The sequence below is a fragment of the Mollisia scopiformis genome, assembly GCF_001500285.1.
Source record: "Mollisia scopiformis unplaced genomic scaffold LY89scaffold_4, whole genome shotgun sequence".
In the NCBI taxonomy this organism is placed as follows: domain Eukaryota; kingdom Fungi; phylum Ascomycota; class Leotiomycetes; order Helotiales; family Mollisiaceae; genus Mollisia; species Mollisia scopiformis.
In genome coordinates this window covers 203,349-219,474 of record NW_017263584.1, presented here as the reverse complement: position 1 = coordinate 219,474, position 16,126 = coordinate 203,349, and the positions used below count along the sequence as shown (strand labels likewise).

At 47.7% G+C, this 16,126-nt stretch overlaps 7 protein-coding genes across 7 annotated transcripts; 3 read left to right on the top strand and 4 right to left on the bottom strand.

Moving 5' to 3' along the window:
• Positions 1–61: 61 nt before the first annotated feature.
• Positions 62–2,003, top strand: LY89DRAFT_729112 (uncharacterized protein; the record flags this gene model as incomplete). The annotated part of the gene is made up of 5 exons (XM_018219344.1): positions 62–121; positions 210–881; positions 930–1,070; positions 1,130–1,521; positions 1,574–2,003. The coding sequence occupies 5 exons, from the start codon at positions 62–64 to the stop codon at positions 2,001–2,003; spliced, it is 1,695 nt and encodes a 564-aa protein (XP_018075952.1).
• Positions 2,004–2,917: 914 nt separating this feature from the next.
• LY89DRAFT_607969 (mannan endo-1,6-alpha-mannosidase) lies at positions 2,918–4,985 on the top strand. Its single transcript, XM_018210478.1, has 2 exons — positions 2,918–4,085; positions 4,136–4,985. Exons 1-2 carry the CDS (start codon positions 3,417–3,419, stop codon positions 4,946–4,948), a joined length of 1,482 nt encoding a protein of 493 aa, XP_018075951.1. The 5' UTR covers positions 2,918–3,416; the 3' UTR covers positions 4,949–4,985.
• A 245-nt stretch (positions 4,986–5,230) lies between these two features.
• LY89DRAFT_694164 (uncharacterized protein) lies at positions 5,231–6,079 on the bottom strand (the record flags this gene model as incomplete). Its single annotated transcript, XM_018216683.1, has 2 exons — positions 5,231–5,830; positions 5,879–6,079. 2 exons carry the CDS (start codon positions 6,077–6,079, stop codon positions 5,231–5,233), a joined length of 801 nt encoding a protein of 266 aa, XP_018075950.1.
• Positions 6,080–6,593: 514 nt separating this feature from the next.
• Positions 6,594–8,584, bottom strand: LY89DRAFT_681055 (FAD/NAD(P)-binding domain-containing protein). The gene is made up of 5 exons (XM_018214199.1): positions 8,297–8,584; positions 8,188–8,225; positions 8,058–8,137; positions 6,933–7,750; positions 6,594–6,881 (listed from the first exon to the last, which is right to left on the bottom strand). Exons 1-5 carry the CDS (start codon positions 8,370–8,372, stop codon positions 6,646–6,648), a joined length of 1,248 nt encoding a protein of 415 aa, XP_018075949.1. The 5' UTR covers positions 8,373–8,584; the 3' UTR covers positions 6,594–6,645.
• Positions 8,564–10,096, top strand: LY89DRAFT_378319 (S-adenosyl-L-methionine-dependent methyltransferase). The gene is made up of 5 exons (XM_018207111.1): positions 8,564–9,078; positions 9,135–9,175; positions 9,228–9,774; positions 9,824–9,906; positions 9,958–10,096. Exons 1-5 carry the CDS (start codon positions 8,656–8,658, stop codon positions 10,004–10,006), a joined length of 1,143 nt encoding a protein of 380 aa, XP_018075948.1. The 5' UTR covers positions 8,564–8,655; the 3' UTR covers positions 10,007–10,096.
• Positions 10,097–10,220: 124 nt separating this feature from the next.
• LY89DRAFT_694161 (RTA1-domain-containing protein) lies at positions 10,221–11,209 on the bottom strand (the record flags this gene model as incomplete). Its single annotated transcript, XM_018216682.1, has 2 exons — positions 10,221–10,911; positions 10,965–11,209. The coding sequence occupies 2 exons, from the start codon at positions 11,207–11,209 to the stop codon at positions 10,221–10,223; spliced, it is 936 nt and encodes a 311-aa protein (XP_018075947.1).
• A 1,056-nt stretch (positions 11,210–12,265) lies between these two features.
• LY89DRAFT_681053 (uncharacterized protein) lies at positions 12,266–13,458 on the bottom strand. Its single transcript, XM_018214198.1, has 4 exons — positions 13,150–13,458; positions 13,012–13,086; positions 12,870–12,936; positions 12,266–12,729 (listed from the first exon to the last, which is right to left on the bottom strand). The coding sequence occupies exons 1-4, from the start codon at positions 13,307–13,309 to the stop codon at positions 12,471–12,473; spliced, it is 561 nt and encodes a 186-aa protein (XP_018075946.1). The 5' UTR covers positions 13,310–13,458; the 3' UTR covers positions 12,266–12,470.
• Positions 13,459–16,126: the final 2,668 nt, after the last annotated feature.

The window sequence follows — 16,126 nt, the reverse complement described above, 5'->3', positions numbered from 1 at the left end:
CATATCGCAGGCAACTGCCAAATCGGTCGGAGGTGACGAATCACTCGGTAATATTAACCTTATGCCGGGTGCCAGAGGATCTCCCCAAGGATGTGGGACATGTAAGAGGCGGAAAGTAGCAGTATGTAAGCCCCTTCATGTCGTCCAGGGGCCCACTGCAGCTGCAACCTAGAGACTTTATAATCATAAACTAACGGACTGTACATCAGTGCGACCGTCAGAGACCACTTTGTCTTCGCTGCACCAAAGCTGGACTGGAATGTAGTGGATACGACAAAGTTCTAACTTTCGTCAATAGAGATGCTTCGAATATTCATAGTAGCGGGCGACAAGCTCTCACTTCTGCTTTTCAAACCGGTACCGGAGAAAAGAGACAGAAGTCGGCCCAAAGACGCAATGCAGCATCTCCATCAATGAGATCAAGATCCGAATCACCCGCCAGTATCGCGGTTTCACCCACTAAGTCAATCGTCAAGCAAGAACATCTGGTCTCTCAAGAAGAGCTCCATATTGCCCTCCGCAATGGCACAGCAGCAGCTTCTCTTCAAGACCGCCAAAAGCTCTTTGGAACCTCGGTCATCAGATTGCCAATGCTAGGTCTCCTGACTCGGTACTATGTCGCCGAAGGAGACGCGCTCAATCAAGCCGAGCTGTACAACCAAATCAACAAAGTTTTAGATCCGACTCGAATTTTCGACTCAGCTATTGCGGCAGCTGCTCTTACGAGATGTGGTCAAGTGGATCATGACCAGGAGCTGGTGTTTCAAGGAACAGATCAGTATGGGAGGACTATCAAAGGGTTGATGAAGGTGCTGCAAGATCCAAAGTTGAGATTGGAGGATGAGACGTTGGCTGTCTGTGTGCTGTTGTCTGCTTATGAGGTATGTGTTTCTACCTTTTGTTGGCAATTAGTACTGATCCTGATGTAGTTGTTTGCGGGTACTGACCCATACTTGTCACCTTGGATTTCGCATATGGATGGTGTGGCCCAATTGATTAAGCTTCGTGGTCCTGAGCGACATCAGTCATCTCTAGGTCATCAAATCTTCCTTCATTATCGGACGAGTGCTGTATGTCCTTCTCCGCCCACATCATCTCCTCTCAAGACTCCAACTAAACCAGTCTCTAGGCCCTACAAGCTGTCATGTCTCGAAAATCCTCGTTCCTCTCGACATTGGAATGGCTCACTATCCCATTCGTCACCACCCCTAAAGACTTCTTCCATCTTCTGCTCGACCTTGTCTTTGATCTTGCCAGTATCCTTGAACTGTCAGATACCGCTGCTATCATTTCTGTACCCGAAATTCGTACACGCCAACAAATCAACGCTCGATGTACAGCCTTGAGTCAAAGATTCGAATCCTGGTTCAAGGCTCCTCAACTAGGTCTGGGCCGCACTGCTTGGAGAAAAATAAGGAGCAAGATAATGGTTGCAGAAGATAGGAAGAATGAGGGCAGAGTATTCACATCGTATTACGAATTTGAAAATCTGGTGGTCGCACAAGTCCTGCTTAGCTATTGGTGTGTACTTGTATCTCGTCCCCGCTGATGGCTAACTTAATTTTGAACACAGGGCCGCATCAATAATCCTCTCAACTACAGCGCTCTTGAACGTTGCTGCGTTGGCTGTTCTAACGCCACCTTCGACAGCGGAGTCCTCGAGCTCGCAAGAATCGATGCTTGACTCAATGAAGAAGAACGCCATAGATATAGCCAAGTCAATACCGTATTGTCTCCAGCCTCAACACAAGACAGCAGGACCAATTATTACAGTCCATCCTCTTCACGTGGCTATGCAAGTCTTCTCCAAGTTCGACATGCAAAGAGAGTTGAGATGGTGTGAGGAAGTGTTCGATATTGTGTGCAGGGGTGGTTCGCCTTTCAAAGACGCTCCGTCTGAGGAAAGTGGCGATGCCAGAACTGGAAAAGAGAGCGGAGAAGTTGAACTGAGATACCAATTGCATTTGCCAAAATTTGGGAAAAGCGCCTTGAGCCTGGGGTGAAGGTTCGTGGACATTCCCCACGGGGTTTGAGCAAATTCGAGGAAACGAATCAAGCTTTAACGTATTCGACTTCGATTCCATCGACGAGCACTACGATTCCTCGAGCAGTGAACGCTACTTTCCGCTCCACAAACTTCTTCTCCGAGGATTGGACTTGGAGCGAGTCATAATTGCGAGACGAGCTTGAGCGCTGCAGGGCTCGAACTTGGCGTAAAAGCAAGAAGAATTTCCAAGTGAACACAGCACTTCTGGGAATTGTTAGCTGAGCTGCATGGGATGTAGGGAAAGATGTTTACAAGAACATGCCAAGGACAAGAATGACAAGCATTCCTTCTCTCGGGAACAATTTGTCGACAAGGTCTTGCATGGTTGCCATTTCCCCGAGAAATCTGGATTTCTCGTATCGCAAAGTCTAGGTCCGTTGTCAGCTGCAATGATGTCGATAGGTGAAGGATGCGAAAGCGGCATGCTCTCTTTGCTCCAAATGCTAGTGTGGTTTTAATACGCTCGAGCGAGGCCTCGTAAGCCTCGGCGAAATGTAGCTTCACGATGCCGACATCTACATGGGAGGGTTCACTTGATTCATTTACCAAGCCAAGGCCCCCCTTTCTTTAGCGAGAGACTGACGAGAAGCTTAAATTAATCTCATATAAACTTAATGTATATCCAATAGTTTCCGACTCGCTATATTTCATCTTTTCTTTCCAGTTTTTGAAAAGCTTCAGAAGCTTTCCCGAATGATCCGGCTTGGCAAGAAACCCAGCCGTATTCGCTACCACTCCAGCATCACAAATGCAGCTGCCTGAAAGGATCACAACCCCGCCTTCTACACGTGATATGCGCAACATATCCCAAAGCAGGCTGTTTTTGCTCGTCTCGCGCTCCAGTTACAGACACACTCCTCCCTCATTCGTCCGAGTTTATGCAGTTGCTACGCAAATAAGCTCGTATTATCCACTCACCTTCTGATGGGCTGCATGGGTGTATGCGTTACGTTCTATTGATGGGGATGTTGGCCATGGAACTTCTTGGCTACTGTAAAGCGTTTGCATTCCTCGTTGACGTCGTGCTTTGCTTGCTACTATCGCATGTCTTGTTGCAATGTGTACTCGGTTTTGAAGTCGCCCGAAGTTCCTTGGCGCCGTCGTACAGTTCTTTTGGTCAACGCTGATGTGAGGGGTTGCGGCGCGGGGTCAGCTCACATTCGCTTTGTGATATTGAACCACTCTTGAGAAACAGCAAAATGAGGGCATTCGCAAAACTATTATGGCTCTGCGCCATGCAGGTCATATACGCCATTGATGTGGACTGGAGTAGTTCAGGTGACTCTCCTTAATCCCAAATCATGATTTAAATTGATTCGATTTCTACCCAGATTCTATCAAAGCTGGCGCAAGGATAGCCTTAGATGGAATGATGTCCTACTACACCGGGAACCTCAGCGGCCAAATCCCAGGTCTACTTCCTGCACCCTACTACTGGTGGGAAGCTGGTGGGATGTGGGGAGCTCTCGTTGATTACTACCACTACACCGGAGACCCAACCTACAACGCAGTCACTATGCAAGCATTACAGTTCCAAGTGGGCCCCTACAATGATTTCATGCCTCCCAACGAAACAGCATCACTGGGAAATGACGATCAATCATTCTGGGCTTTAGCAGCGCTAAGTGCAGCAGAGACGAACTTCCCCAACCCAGCTCCCGATCAACCTTCATGGTTGGCTCTCGTGCAAGCAGTATTCAACGAGCAGGTCTCCCGCTGGGACACCCAATACTGCAATGGCGGAATTAGATGGCAGATTTACCCCCAGAATAACGGGTATACGCTCAAGAACTCGATTTCCAACGGCTGTCTATTCAACATTGCCTCCCGCTTGGCGAGATATACGGGCGATGATATGTATGCGCAGTGGGCGGTCAAGATCTGGGATTGGATGAGCAGGATTGGGTTGATTGATGCGAATTACAACGTTTATGATAATTCCGAGGCGGACATTCTGAATTGTACGCAGGTTGATAAGAACCAGTGGGTTTATAACGCCGGGACTATGCTCATGGGTGCTTCTACCATGTATAACTACGTACGTCCTTCCCCTCTTCCATACAGCATCGTGTTGCTGATAAAGAACAGACAAACGGCTCAGCCCTCTGGCAAACCCGCACAGCAGGTCTCCTCTCCACCCTCGCCTTCGACTTCTTCCCAGGCGGCATAATGAAAGACATCTGCGAACAATACAACGCCTGCAACGTCGACGAACACTCCTTCAAAGCCTACCTCTCACGCTGGATGGCGGCCTCCACCAAAATGGCACCCTTCACATACAATACCTCGTACCCCCTCCTCGTCTCCTCCGCCAAAGCAGCAGCAGCCCAATGTAACGGCTCGCCAACGGGCAATGTATGTGGGCTGAAATGGTACAACAACGGGACGTGGGATGGAACGAATGGTGTCGGGCAGCAGATGGCGGCGCTGGAAGTCATGCTCGGGACGCTGATTAAGCAGACTACTGCTCCGGTGACGAATTCCACGGGCGGGACGTCCGTCGGGAATCCGACGGCGGGGTACAACTCCTCGAGTGTCCCGCCGGGAGAGGTGATTGTTCCTGCTAACCATGGGGATCGAGTCGGAGCGTGGTTTTTGACTGCGGTTCTGGGTTTGGCGGCGATGTGGTGTTGGTTGTTTATGAGTACGAGTGTTTTGGAGGGGAGAGGTGGGAAGCCGACTGTTGCGGGGAGGAAGGCGAGGGTAAGTAGGACGTGGGAGGGGGTTTGGAAGGGAAAGGGGAGAGAGACGAGTGTGGATCTTGGAGAGGATGGAGGGGTCATGAGAGAAGTGCAGCGTCCGAAACATGCTAGTGTTTTGTCGAAGAGGTCGATTGGAGATGATAGGGCGGGTGATAGGAGGAGTATTCCGATTTATAGGGGAGGTGACTTAGCTACTTGATAGTGTTAGAAAAGCAAGAAACAGAAATGAAGCATTTAAAAGCAACCATCTTGAAAGGAGGACCACACACGGTCCAGTTCTTGTCTTATAAGGAAGAAGGACTTGCTGATTGTACTGTTCGCGTACTACTTGACCTAGGTATTTAATGGAGACCCAGAGATGAAAGGCACTGGCTGTTAAAAACGGACTTGCGAAACACCCACTTACAAGATCCAATCGAAAAATTTAAAGGCCGATCACGGATATATGATCATTACCAAAGCCTTGCAATTACTTGTCGAATCATTCCGCCGTGCTAGGCTCTAGATTCAACCGCTGAAACATTCCGACATGCGCAATGCCCTCCTCCATCCAAGTACCCATTCCTTCATCGAGCTGAAATCCCCACTTCGCCCACGTCTTAGCAACTTGCTCCTGGGCATGAACACATATTAACCCCTTCCACACCGGTATCTCCCCAATATTCGACGCATTCATACCATCCATGCCCACTGTCTTGACCGAAGGGTTGAAGTATGTAAAGTTCTGTTGAATCCAAGTCATGGCAGCGCTAACAAGCAGCCTTGCGATTCCAGCCCCTCTGAATTCTTTCAAGACGGCAATTCTTCCAAGTTTCATGTATGGTTCCTTTCCGTCATGGTATGTTGTGGCTCTATCCACGATGTATGGAGGAGGTTGCGAGAAATCCCGTTCGGGGTCTGTTTCTAGAGCGTCTGCAGCGTATGAAGAGCCTGGCTCGGGGTGTGGTGGGTGTGGGAATGGAACGAGTCTGATGGTACCAATAGGTTGGCTTTTGGTTACGCTCTGCTTTCGAACGACGACGTTGCCAGCTGCATCTTTCTGCTCTGCTTGAGTGGTTGTGTTAACGGACGCATAGACAACCTGGAGTTGATTAGCATCAGGTTCCCGGACCACACTCAATCAACTTACCCAGTGGCATGCTCGCGGATCGTCCGAGTCGAATTCGTTCTCTTGAGGAACGCCTTGTTCTCTGACGAATATCTCTTCTCTTACTTCCATGGCGTCCAGGAAGGTTTTTGGTATGCTCTCCGGTTGCTGCGAGAAAGAGAACTTGTTGTCGTAATCGTCGAGGTTTGAGGGCCCTAGAAAGGAGATAAATGGCGTGCCCATGATGGCGATTTTACGTCTGAGTGCTGGAGCTCAGATTTATACTGGGAAGGCTGGATACGTCTTGAATCTGTCCCGCAGATGTTGCACCTGCACCCTCTCGGTATAGTCCACGAGCTGGGCGAGAGTCAAAATACTCTTTTGCAATTAATGCTGAGATCTTCTGTAAGATTCCGAGTCACTTCGAGCTTTGACAGCTTAAGCTTCTGGCCCGGCGATAACTTTATTGACAAGAGGAAAGCGCGACCGATTCTGGAATTAGTTGTGCTTCGAAGGGTCAATTCTGTATAGCAAAAGAAGTCTTGAAAGACTTTGAATTACCTGCTGCGGGGTGACTGATTCATCTGCAACTCAGAAGGTGGCAGATGACAGGTTTTTGAAGTGTTGATGTCGATCTTTTTCATGGATTGTGGCGAGTCAAGAGATGATTTTGGACCCTGTGGATTAAAGTTAATCCGGTTCCGATATATCTCACACTGAACTTCGTCATCTTTATCATTGATCTTTTCGATACATTCCTGATTGAAGTGCATGTTTATTCGAATATCAACTTTGAGGGGTATCTACTTCTATTGTTTGGAGAATCCTTTCGATACAAGTGGACTATCCAATACTTCGTCCCAAACATGCACCATTCTGGTGTTCTCACAAGACAACTTCACCTCTGTCCCTGTCCTGTCTATCATCTCTTTCTCGTATGCATCTATTGCTTCTGCTCTGCTTTTATTGGATTTTACAAAGTCAGAGATTTGCGATACGATCTCAGCAGCGTCTTTGATTGCCGAGTTCAGCCCTTGGCCTCGTTCTATCTCATGTTAGCTTTCACTCTCTCTTCAGTTTTTTCAACTCTACTCACGGAAGGTCATCGGATGAGCAGCATCACCGGCCAATGTCACTCTCCCTCCATGATTTTCCCACCGATGCTCAGGCAAGCTCGGATCCCACTGCGTCAAAGGCGCATACCAAACTGGCTGATCATCCTTTAACCACGCGAACGCGCTTCGAAATGGATCAGAAAACAACTCCGCAAAGCCTTGCACCTGTTTCAATCTCATCTCATTCGAAAACTCCTTATCTCTTTCTTGCTCAGCGTGAGAGTACGGCCACGAGATATAATGATTCATGATCCAATTCTCAGGATCTTCGACCTTTGGAGCAGAATGTAAACCCACCCAAGCCATATAACCGGCTGGATGCGGTGCCGCTACGAAGAGCGGATGCCAGGACCGGAGAAATTTGACTTGTTCGATTGTATATTTCGCTTGGACAATGGAGGCAGCAAATTCAAGTGTGGTGAGGGCAGCTTTTTCTGGTGCCAGCAAGAGATTCCGTACCAGTGATCGAGCTCCGTCGGCACCGATTATCATGCACCCAGTGGTGCTAGATCCATCCGCAAAGTGTGCTGTTACTGTCGCCCCATCGTCTGAGTAGGTAATGTTCGAGAGAGTCTTGCTGTATTGAATTTCAATCCCGTCTGCGATCAATGCTCGCAGTTTACTTCGGATGAGGCGGTAAAGATGTGGCGTCGTTGCTGCTCCGATTTGCTCTCCTGTTTGTCCATTCAGGAATTTGATTGTGTCTGCTGGTGGACATGGTCTATTGGGGTCAACTTGCGCGGCATCGAGCTTTGCGAATGCCTCTGGCGGTATCAAGGTCTTGAGAATGGGGATTCCCCTAACAATAAGTCAGCGCACCATTTGAATAAAGGAAGTGGAAGAAAATTCCAGAAATAGTGAACTGTGCTTCAAATATCCGGTCGCGATAATGGCCTTTTCGGCTTGGAAGGTTGGAGCTGGAAATTCTCCAGATCAAATCATGTCATGGTCGCACAAGTACTGCTACCATTCCCACTCTCAAGAATATACAACAGACTTGTTATATCCAAGTCCTATTTGACCGATCTGACTATGCTTCCAAGATGTTGAAAGTACAAGAATCGATATCAATGAAACAAAAGCTCATCAGCTCGCAATCAACTTACCAGTGTGCCCCCATATTCCAATCTCGCGCCCGCTGAAGGTTGCCTGGCTCTCTTTCGAAAAGAACATAGTTGATTCCCGTCTTTCATAGCATTGGATTAGCTCAATAATCTACGATAGAAGTATATTTACCTTTTTGAGACCCTGTGCAATGCTCAGGCCTGTGCAACCTGTTGTCACACAAGTCAACGACTCAGCATTATTAATTGGTGGTACCGCGCACTGCGCCGTCACAACTCACCTGCGCCAATGATCAGGACTGGGGCATTGGTTACGAGGCTCTCGGAACCAAGACTGGAACCAACATTGTGGGACATTTTGCGGCGAGGTGTGACCAGCTCAGTGCAAGACTGAGGCAGAGAGCAAATGATATCGAGGGTCGAAGTGAGGGGAGCGGTTCGTAAACATTGCCTCATCTACCAGTTCGAAATATTCCCTGCAATCAGATGGTGATCTGTGCAATCCCTGACTGCTGCTGCTGACTCGTGGTACCCTCGAGGTTCTGTGAACCCGACAAACCCAACCTTTGCAAACACCAAACATCACGCTAATAATCTATCACGAATCGTGCTGCCATTTGAAACCGCGACTTGGTGGAGTATGGCAGACACCAATAATTTAGCAGAGTTAGGAGGCGATCATCCTTCGGTGCATCTGTCAACGGCTGAGCCCGCCCCGGCTGTCTCAAGCGCTGATGCCGCCTTAATGGACCCCGACGCCGAGGACGAAGAGCTCACATCTGAAGAAGAGGAAGAGGAGGAAGCGGAAGAAGAGCACCACGACAACGACAATGATCGCGACTCAGCATATGGCGAAAGTCTCCAGGCCAGTGATATGGCCTCTATCACATCGGAAATAACTAAACATCGATATGAGAATGGACGGCGGTACCACGCTTATCGAGACGGTGCATATTGGGCGCCAAACGATGAAGTTCACAACGAACAACAGGATATGGCTCACCATTTGTGGCTTTTGACTTTTGACGATAAACTATATCTATCGCCCATTGCTACTCCACAGGTAAGCTGGATATACTCTTCATCCTCAATTGAAAAACGTTTTCTAACTATTTTTAGAACGTTCTGGACATTGGAACCGGCACAGGCATTTGGGCAATGTAAGTTTATGACCCCCCAAAACTCTAAAGTGAATGACATTGACTTTCCTAGCGACATGGCAGACATATTCCCAGCCGCAACAATAAAAGGCGTTGACCTCTCCCCCATCCAACCAAGCTGGATACCACCAAACTGCATATTCGAAATCGACGACGTTACGCTACCTTGGACCTTCCACGAGGAGTCTTACGACCTTGTACATATCCGCGAGATGTTTGGCTCAATTGGAGATTGGGACGAGCTATTTCTGCAAGCATATCAGACGCTCAAACCTGGAGGGTATCTGGAATGTGCTGAGCATTCTGTAACTCCGGTCAGTGATGATGGTACGGTTGGTCCAGATCACGTCTTCACACGTTATGGAGTAACCATGAATGAATTGGCGAGAAGAAGAGGGAAGGAATTCGATGTTTGGGTAACACTTGAGGAGCGGATGAAAAAAGCTGGGTTTGTGGATGTGGTTGCAATTAGGAAGAAGTGGCCGATGAATGGGTGGAGTTCTGATCAAAAAGAGAAGGAATTGGGAAGATGGAATCAATTGAGGGTCTCGCAAGGTATAGAAGGATTTGCCATGCGAATGCTGACGACTGTTGGTGGGGTAAGTTTGGGATAAGATGTTGGTTGAAGAGGAGACTGATTTGACGTAGTGGACACCTGCGCAAGTACAGATATTTGCTGCTCAGATAAGAGCTGCATTGAGGGATAGATCTGTTCATGGATATCTTGACGTGTAAGTACAAGGCTATCCTCACGAATGGACAATGTTCTAATTTGACCGCAGGATCGTCGTATACGGCCGGAAACCAGAATCATACGAGAAATCATATTAGCTCAACGATGAGAGGAATTGGCTAAACAGATAGCTTTACAGTATGCAACAAAGCCATTCCTACCACGATGCTTACCGCCGATCTGACTATGTCTCGTAGTTGCTGGTGCATTGGACTTCCCACTGATAAATATCTGGACCTGCATTCTATGAATCTAAAGACCTGCGAACATCCGACTGGGATACATGAATACAGAAGAACAACAATCCCAATTCTAATGCTCCGCCTCGGCAACAGCAGCCCGCTTTCCCATCACATCCATTTCAGAAGTCGATCCGGTGGCAGCACCCTTATCTCCGACATCCTTCTTCCTCCCCATAACCTTGAACGTCGCCGCATGCCATTGTCCCTGGAAGCACAACCCAGGATGAAACACCGTCAACGAAAGACTGGCAATTATAATCATCATCCCTTCAAGCACCATATACGTGCCTTCTTGATTATCCAATGGCCCGTGGAAACCTTTACTCAGCTCCGCAACACGGAACACGCTTCTGATAAAGATCCCGATCGTCGCTATCACCAGCGCGAACAGAAACGCTTTGAACAAGAAAATGTTGTAGATCTTATTCGCTGAATTGGATATACCAGCTCGGCGAACGGCGAACGCGAAATCGGTGCAAAGACCAATGAAGAGGAGCAGAGACGCAACTTGGAACGAGAGACCGGCGACCATGATGTGTTCTCCTGTATGAAGCGAACTTTGCGAGTTGGACGTCGAGGCCATACCTCCACCAATGGCTTGGAGAACAAGGGAGAATATATCGCAGGATATGAACGTTATGGTGTATGTGCGAGGCGAGAAGCGGGAAAGACGGGTACCGTACAGGACAACGATGCGAGAGAGGCAGAGATAGATAGCTGCGCTGAGGAACGCTGGTCCCATCGTCAAGGGAACGAGATAGCTATCGGCTACTTAGCTTCTTGCTAGAGTTTTGGGGATAGAATGGAAACTCACACAAGAAAGCCGCTCTTTTTGAAGGGATTGTAATGCAGTTCGATCCGCCCAATATAACCAGTCACCTCGAGTATCAAGCCTAGCACCATCCCCAACGAGAATCCCCATGTCTTGTAGCGAAATCCGAGCCCAAGTTGAGTGAGGAGCAGGAGGGCGAATATGCCTTCATACAAAGCATTACCGGGCAGAGATGGGACATAGTTAAACCATGCTTGTTCGTATGTATCGAGAGGGCAGATAGTCATGTTGCACTAGGGCAGAATGTCAATTCATCTATGGGAAGGTAAGGTATATCGAGCTCTACTTACAAATTCTGACGGTATGACGCCGAGACCAGTATGATTTAGCACATCGTATATCAGACCAAAACAATTACTGCTCGAGTTCCAACATGCTAGTCCTGTATACACGCACGGGTATATCTGAGGATCATTGGTGCAATGGACAATCGACCCATTGTGCAGCTGGATGTTTGGAAAAGACATTTCTTCCTTCTACTTTTTCGATTTTGTTGTGAGAGTCGAAAGCTTCTCGGGCCATTGCCCCAAGCTATATATTCTGAGGCTGGCACATAGCTAAGTCATAACGGTGAAGAGTCACCCCGCACCAATATCAATCGAACACAAGTGAGGCTTACAGACGCCTCTGTTTGAGCAATCATGAGGTGGTGGGGTGTATTGGGCGAAATTAGCGACAGGGATTGATTGGTGGCGTCCAATGCAGGGACCGGATTTGGTAATGGATGCCGAACAGGGGAGGAAAGTTCATCCGAGGCGGAGGCGCAGTTGAGGGTATTATCTTTTGAGGTTTGAAGGGATTGGGGAAAGGTATCTGGTGGTGATCTTCACTGTTGATCGCACTTTTGATAGCTTCAAGCACGATATCAATACCTCTTCTGGAAGCTCCAGATGTCCGAATTTGCTCCGAAATTCTTGCAATTCGTGGTTGCACGCTTGGATCTTGTTTTCGACGAGCAGTGCTTGTTGAAGGATTAATGAAGGATTATTGATGTTGTATTTTTGTGTTCTCATGTCTATATTGAGATTCCGGGATAGAGAGAAGAATACTGCTCCTCCTCCAAAGATCACTGGATAGTGAGCGATAGTGTCTAGTGTACCTCAAGATCTCGTTATGATTCGGATATCTACTCCAAGTCCAAATCCAAATTTTAAAGTTTGATATTTGGGTGGGTGAATTATTGTGGAACACGGACGAGACTTGTTACTGTTTTACCCTGCTACTGTATCATATCCCTGAACTTTCGATTTGGACGTGGAGAAGACAAGGAAGGACGAATATGACTTGAAATGACTTGAAAGAAGCCTGACGTGTTTATAAAGATATACAAACTCTTCGGACATTCTGTGTTTGTAAGATTTGAAAGCTTCGATCGTGTTGCTTATTATGAGTTAGAGTCGTAGCCATGTCTTTAACGATCAAGTAGCTCGCTTGATTCCAATAGCCTGCACCAAGCTTGGTAGGTCATGCATCATGCAGTCTTCAATCCTAAGGAGCAGGAGCAGGAGCAGCCTCTGAATTATCAGCCAACAAAGCTTCGACCTCCGCTCCCCTTCTACGCCTCTCCTCATAGGAGATCTCTTGTTTTGGTGACGTAGACCAACCAAGTCCTAATTCGGGATACTGAAGCGGAATATCGCCTTCGCGAGGCAAAATGTCTAAGTAGATTGGCCACGGTTTGCCCAACCACCCTGCGCGATTATCGTGGTCTTGACGTTGATTTGCGGTCAGAGGGTGGATGAGGATGCTAAGAATCGTGTCAGACACAAATCCGAACAGTATGCATCAGGTATCTGGTTGTTTGTGGCTTTTAGAAGAGAACTGCTGGAATAAGAAAGAGGAGTAGGCTCTTGTTTGCATACGCAGTAGAGAAAGATGTTGGCTCACCTTAGGTTGCCTCGATTTGAAGCCAAATAGAAGTAGACATCCGAGAATGACGAGTCGGGAACCCAGACTATAGCAAAGAAACTCATCAGCCTCGGTTCGCATCAAGTCAAAGTTTTTATTTCAATGGGTTCCCAGCACTAACTCTCGTACGATCCAGCTGGATGGGGTCCCATGGGAGATTTATTGACTCTGAACAGAGGGACAGCGACGAATGCGCCTATGGGAAAGTCAGCGATTGAAGCTTTTATCTTTTGGCTATGATCTTGCTATTTGAGCTTACCATCACGGCGTAGTCGCAGGACGGCATCACGAAGAGCGAGTGCTGCCGCGGTCTCAGCTGGTGACTGGAGCAAGAAATAAATATGGAAGTGCCATTCCCGAGTTCGACTCTCGACGACGGTTCTCAGGTCATCTTCTGGGGCAGAGATGACCTTGGTCATTTTGACGTAATACTACAGATAACGCTAAGAGGCTCCTTCAAGTGAAAAACAAGTTTCCCCTTATCTTGTTACGAGGTTGAGAGAATTCGCATCCGCAGTATAGTTACAATTGAGTGCGATGGATATGAACCTGTGGAGGTGAAGGACACTTGAGCACGCCATCCAAGCACCATTAGCGTGCGGAGACGGGTGAGAGACAATTCGGGAGATACGCGAGATCAAACACGTGATGGATCGACCTGCTAATTCTTCTGACTCCTGAATATTGAATCGTGTATGTATCTACGTGATAGAAAATGTAAGCGACTTGCTAAAGATCTTCTTTGGATCTTTCCCGCCCACTTAAGATATAAGGTCTGCCAAGGACGCTGTTTCGGCACGTGTTGTCATCGATCCCTAGCCATCTGAGGTACCAAGCAGCCCATACCTGAGCCCATCTCATCTTTGACCTGCTCGTCAAGAAGTCTCTCAGAGTTACATCGTCCCCCATTTCTTTGCTTTGGAGGTCTAATGTGTGCCACCAGTGTTCTACATCTAGCTCACCAGTCTTTACTCGGGGCTTGGTATTTGCTGTCTCATCCACCTCTTCGTCCATTTCTTTGAAGATCAAAGGCTGTCGAGAGACCGTAAGTCAAGTTCGGTCTCCTCTCCACGCTACCAAGAAAACCAAAGCTCCCCAGAAGCCATAATGTAAAATCTATCAAAGCTGCGATCGCCCTCTGCACGACAGGCGAAGAACTTCAGTTTATTATCTTTCCAAGACCTCATCAGATACTTGAGCGGAAACGCTCTGCCAGAATCGTGATACAGAAGACAAAGTCGATCAGCCTCCCAGTTCAGATAGATGAGTGCGGGCGACGCTCTCATTCCGCAATGCACAGCCGCCGCACAAGTTTGGTACCCGCCTAATGAAAGAGAATACCATCGAAGTCCTTCTTTCCTCGACTCCTGGCATGTGTGAAGCACTGAAGGTGACAAGCAATATGACATGAACATCCAGGCGTCGTTGTCAACGTGTTCAAGACACCTGACGTCGACGTTGTGCTGTTGAAAGCACACCTCTTTCCATATAAGCAGTCGAATCTCTAATGGAAGGCGACAGAATGGATGAAAGGTATCAAATGTCACCAGCGTGGTGGAAGGCTCAGATGTCATGTTGATAAATTCAAGTATCGAGTCCCTTTCGAGATGCGTTCAAGTTGAATGCCGCGGTGGTAGGTGAGAGCCTTTACTTTGCAGGATGGACAGATGTTAGGGCGAGTGGGATGATGCGTTCTGAAGAAGGAAAACGACTTTTTTGGAGACCTTATAGCGATTAAGCGAGCTGAGACTCAGGGAGCCGAAAAGGGGTATCACGTGGAGTACGATGAATTACGATTGCATTTGGGGCTCTAAAGCGCTGTCTGGAAAAGGATGGAATGAAAACAGTACATTGAATGCGATTCTATGTAGTTTTCCTACCTAGCGTATGTTGTTGAAAGAAGAAGGAGATCAAGACCTAGACTCTTGCTTCGCTTAGATGCTGGGATCCTTGTCCTCCGCAATTCCATGAGTCTAATTGTTGGCCTTTGCATTGGCTTCTTCAAAAGCAGTGTTACTAGGAAGCGTGATCTTGGACAGATGTTGCATAGTGCGTTCGATAGACTCAAAGCCCGTCATCTTCGGCCCAGTATCCACGAACTCAAACTGCTTGTCGATGCTGAAAGGAATTTGCCGGCAAACAAGACAATGTCAACGTCAAGATCAGCTAGATTCTTCAGCACATGAGCAAATCTAAGTCGTTCCATATGTAGTGAAATATTCAACGCAACATAGTGCAACCCTCTCGCGACACAAAGGTCAAGAAATACACCCAGAATGCTCATTGTATCTTTGCCCCGATGTGTTCCGCGCCCCATCACACAAATACGATCTATCTTCCAGTTTATGTACACTGAAGGCGAAGATTTCTTGGTGCTGATGTGACGTATGGGTGGCGAGGACGGAACATCGTGCGTATACCATCTCAGCCCTTCCTGTCGAGCTTCTTTATTGGTATGAAGAATAGGGGGAGGAGGGCAAGCGGTTGTGAAGTCCATGCCGTCGTAACCACTAGGTGAAGTATGGAGATTGATGTTTCGGGGAATGTGGGCTGCCGCTTTCCAAACCGCAAGGCGCAACTCGAGAGGAAGCTTGGGGAAGTGGTGGAAAGCTTCGAGCCGTAGACACGGCGAGGTGTCCATATCGAGAAACCAAGGATTACTCAACTCTGGACAGTTGAAGTAGGTGTATGTGTTGTGCAAGATTCTGTGTTAGGTCGTGGTCAAAAATTGGAAAGATAATCGGGTGCAAAGGGTATTTATGTAGACGCCAAGCTAGAAAGCAACGACAAGCGCCTAGACGGTGCTGGAAGAGATGCAACGTAGCTTCCGCCTAGCTCACCGTCTATATTACAGACGACAGTAAGTACTGGAAGTACAATTTATACCTCTTTAACAAATAGGAAACTACAGACTGTTCAAAAATTGCTATAGCATCCGCTTTTGTTGTTCATCCTTTGTATTTCAAGCCAGAAGAATCTGGTCAGGGACACATTTAGAATATGTGCGAAAATTGTATTCTACTTAAATAAATGCTGGAAGAGTATGATAGTGTCAAATTTCATCGGGACATTCTACTCCAGGAACGTCTCTGACAAGTAAGTGCAAGACGAAAACCAAGAACAAGGTCACGTGGTGCTGGTTTCCCTCCAGCTCATGGCTTTGGCATACTGCCGGTCGATTTGTGATTCTGCTGTACTCTTGTGGTCTCCAACAAATAGCACTGTATTATATGATA

Coding starts and splice junctions, on each gene's coding strand:
- LY89DRAFT_607969 (XM_018210478.1), top strand. CDS start 3,417: ATGATGTCCTACTACACCGGGAACCTCAGCGGCCAAATCCCAGGTCTA. Junction 4,086..4,135: donor CTTCTACCATGTATAACTAC/GTACGTCCTTCC, acceptor GATAAAGAACAG/ACAAACGGCTCAGCCCTCTG.
- LY89DRAFT_681055 (XM_018214199.1), bottom strand. CDS start 8,372: ATGTCCCACAATGTTGGTTCCAGTCTTGGTTCCGAGAGCCTCGTAACC. Junction 8,226..8,296: donor AGTCCTGATCATTGGCGCAG/GTGAGTTGTGAC, acceptor GTGTGACAACAG/GTTGCACAGGCCTGAGCATT. Junction 8,138..8,187: donor TTGCACAGGGTCTCAAAAAG/GTAAATATACTT, acceptor ATGCTATGAAAG/ACGGGAATCAACTATGTTCT.
- LY89DRAFT_378319 (XM_018207111.1), top strand. CDS start 8,656: ATGGCAGACACCAATAATTTAGCAGAGTTAGGAGGCGATCATCCTTCG. Junction 9,176..9,227: donor GGCACAGGCATTTGGGCAAT/GTAAGTTTATGA, acceptor TGACTTTCCTAG/CGACATGGCAGACATATTCC. Junction 9,775..9,823: donor TGCTGACGACTGTTGGTGGG/GTAAGTTTGGGA, acceptor GATTTGACGTAG/TGGACACCTGCGCAAGTACA.
- LY89DRAFT_681053 (XM_018214198.1), bottom strand. CDS start 13,309: ATGACCAAGGTCATCTCTGCCCCAGAAGATGACCTGAGAACCGTCGTC. Junction 13,087..13,149: donor CCTGCGACTACGCCGTGATG/GTAAGCTCAAAT, acceptor ACTTTCCCATAG/GCGCATTCGTCGCTGTCCCT. Junction 12,730..12,869: donor TCAAATCGAGGCAACCTAAG/GTGAGCCAACAT, acceptor CACGATTCTTAG/CATCCTCATCCACCCTCTGA.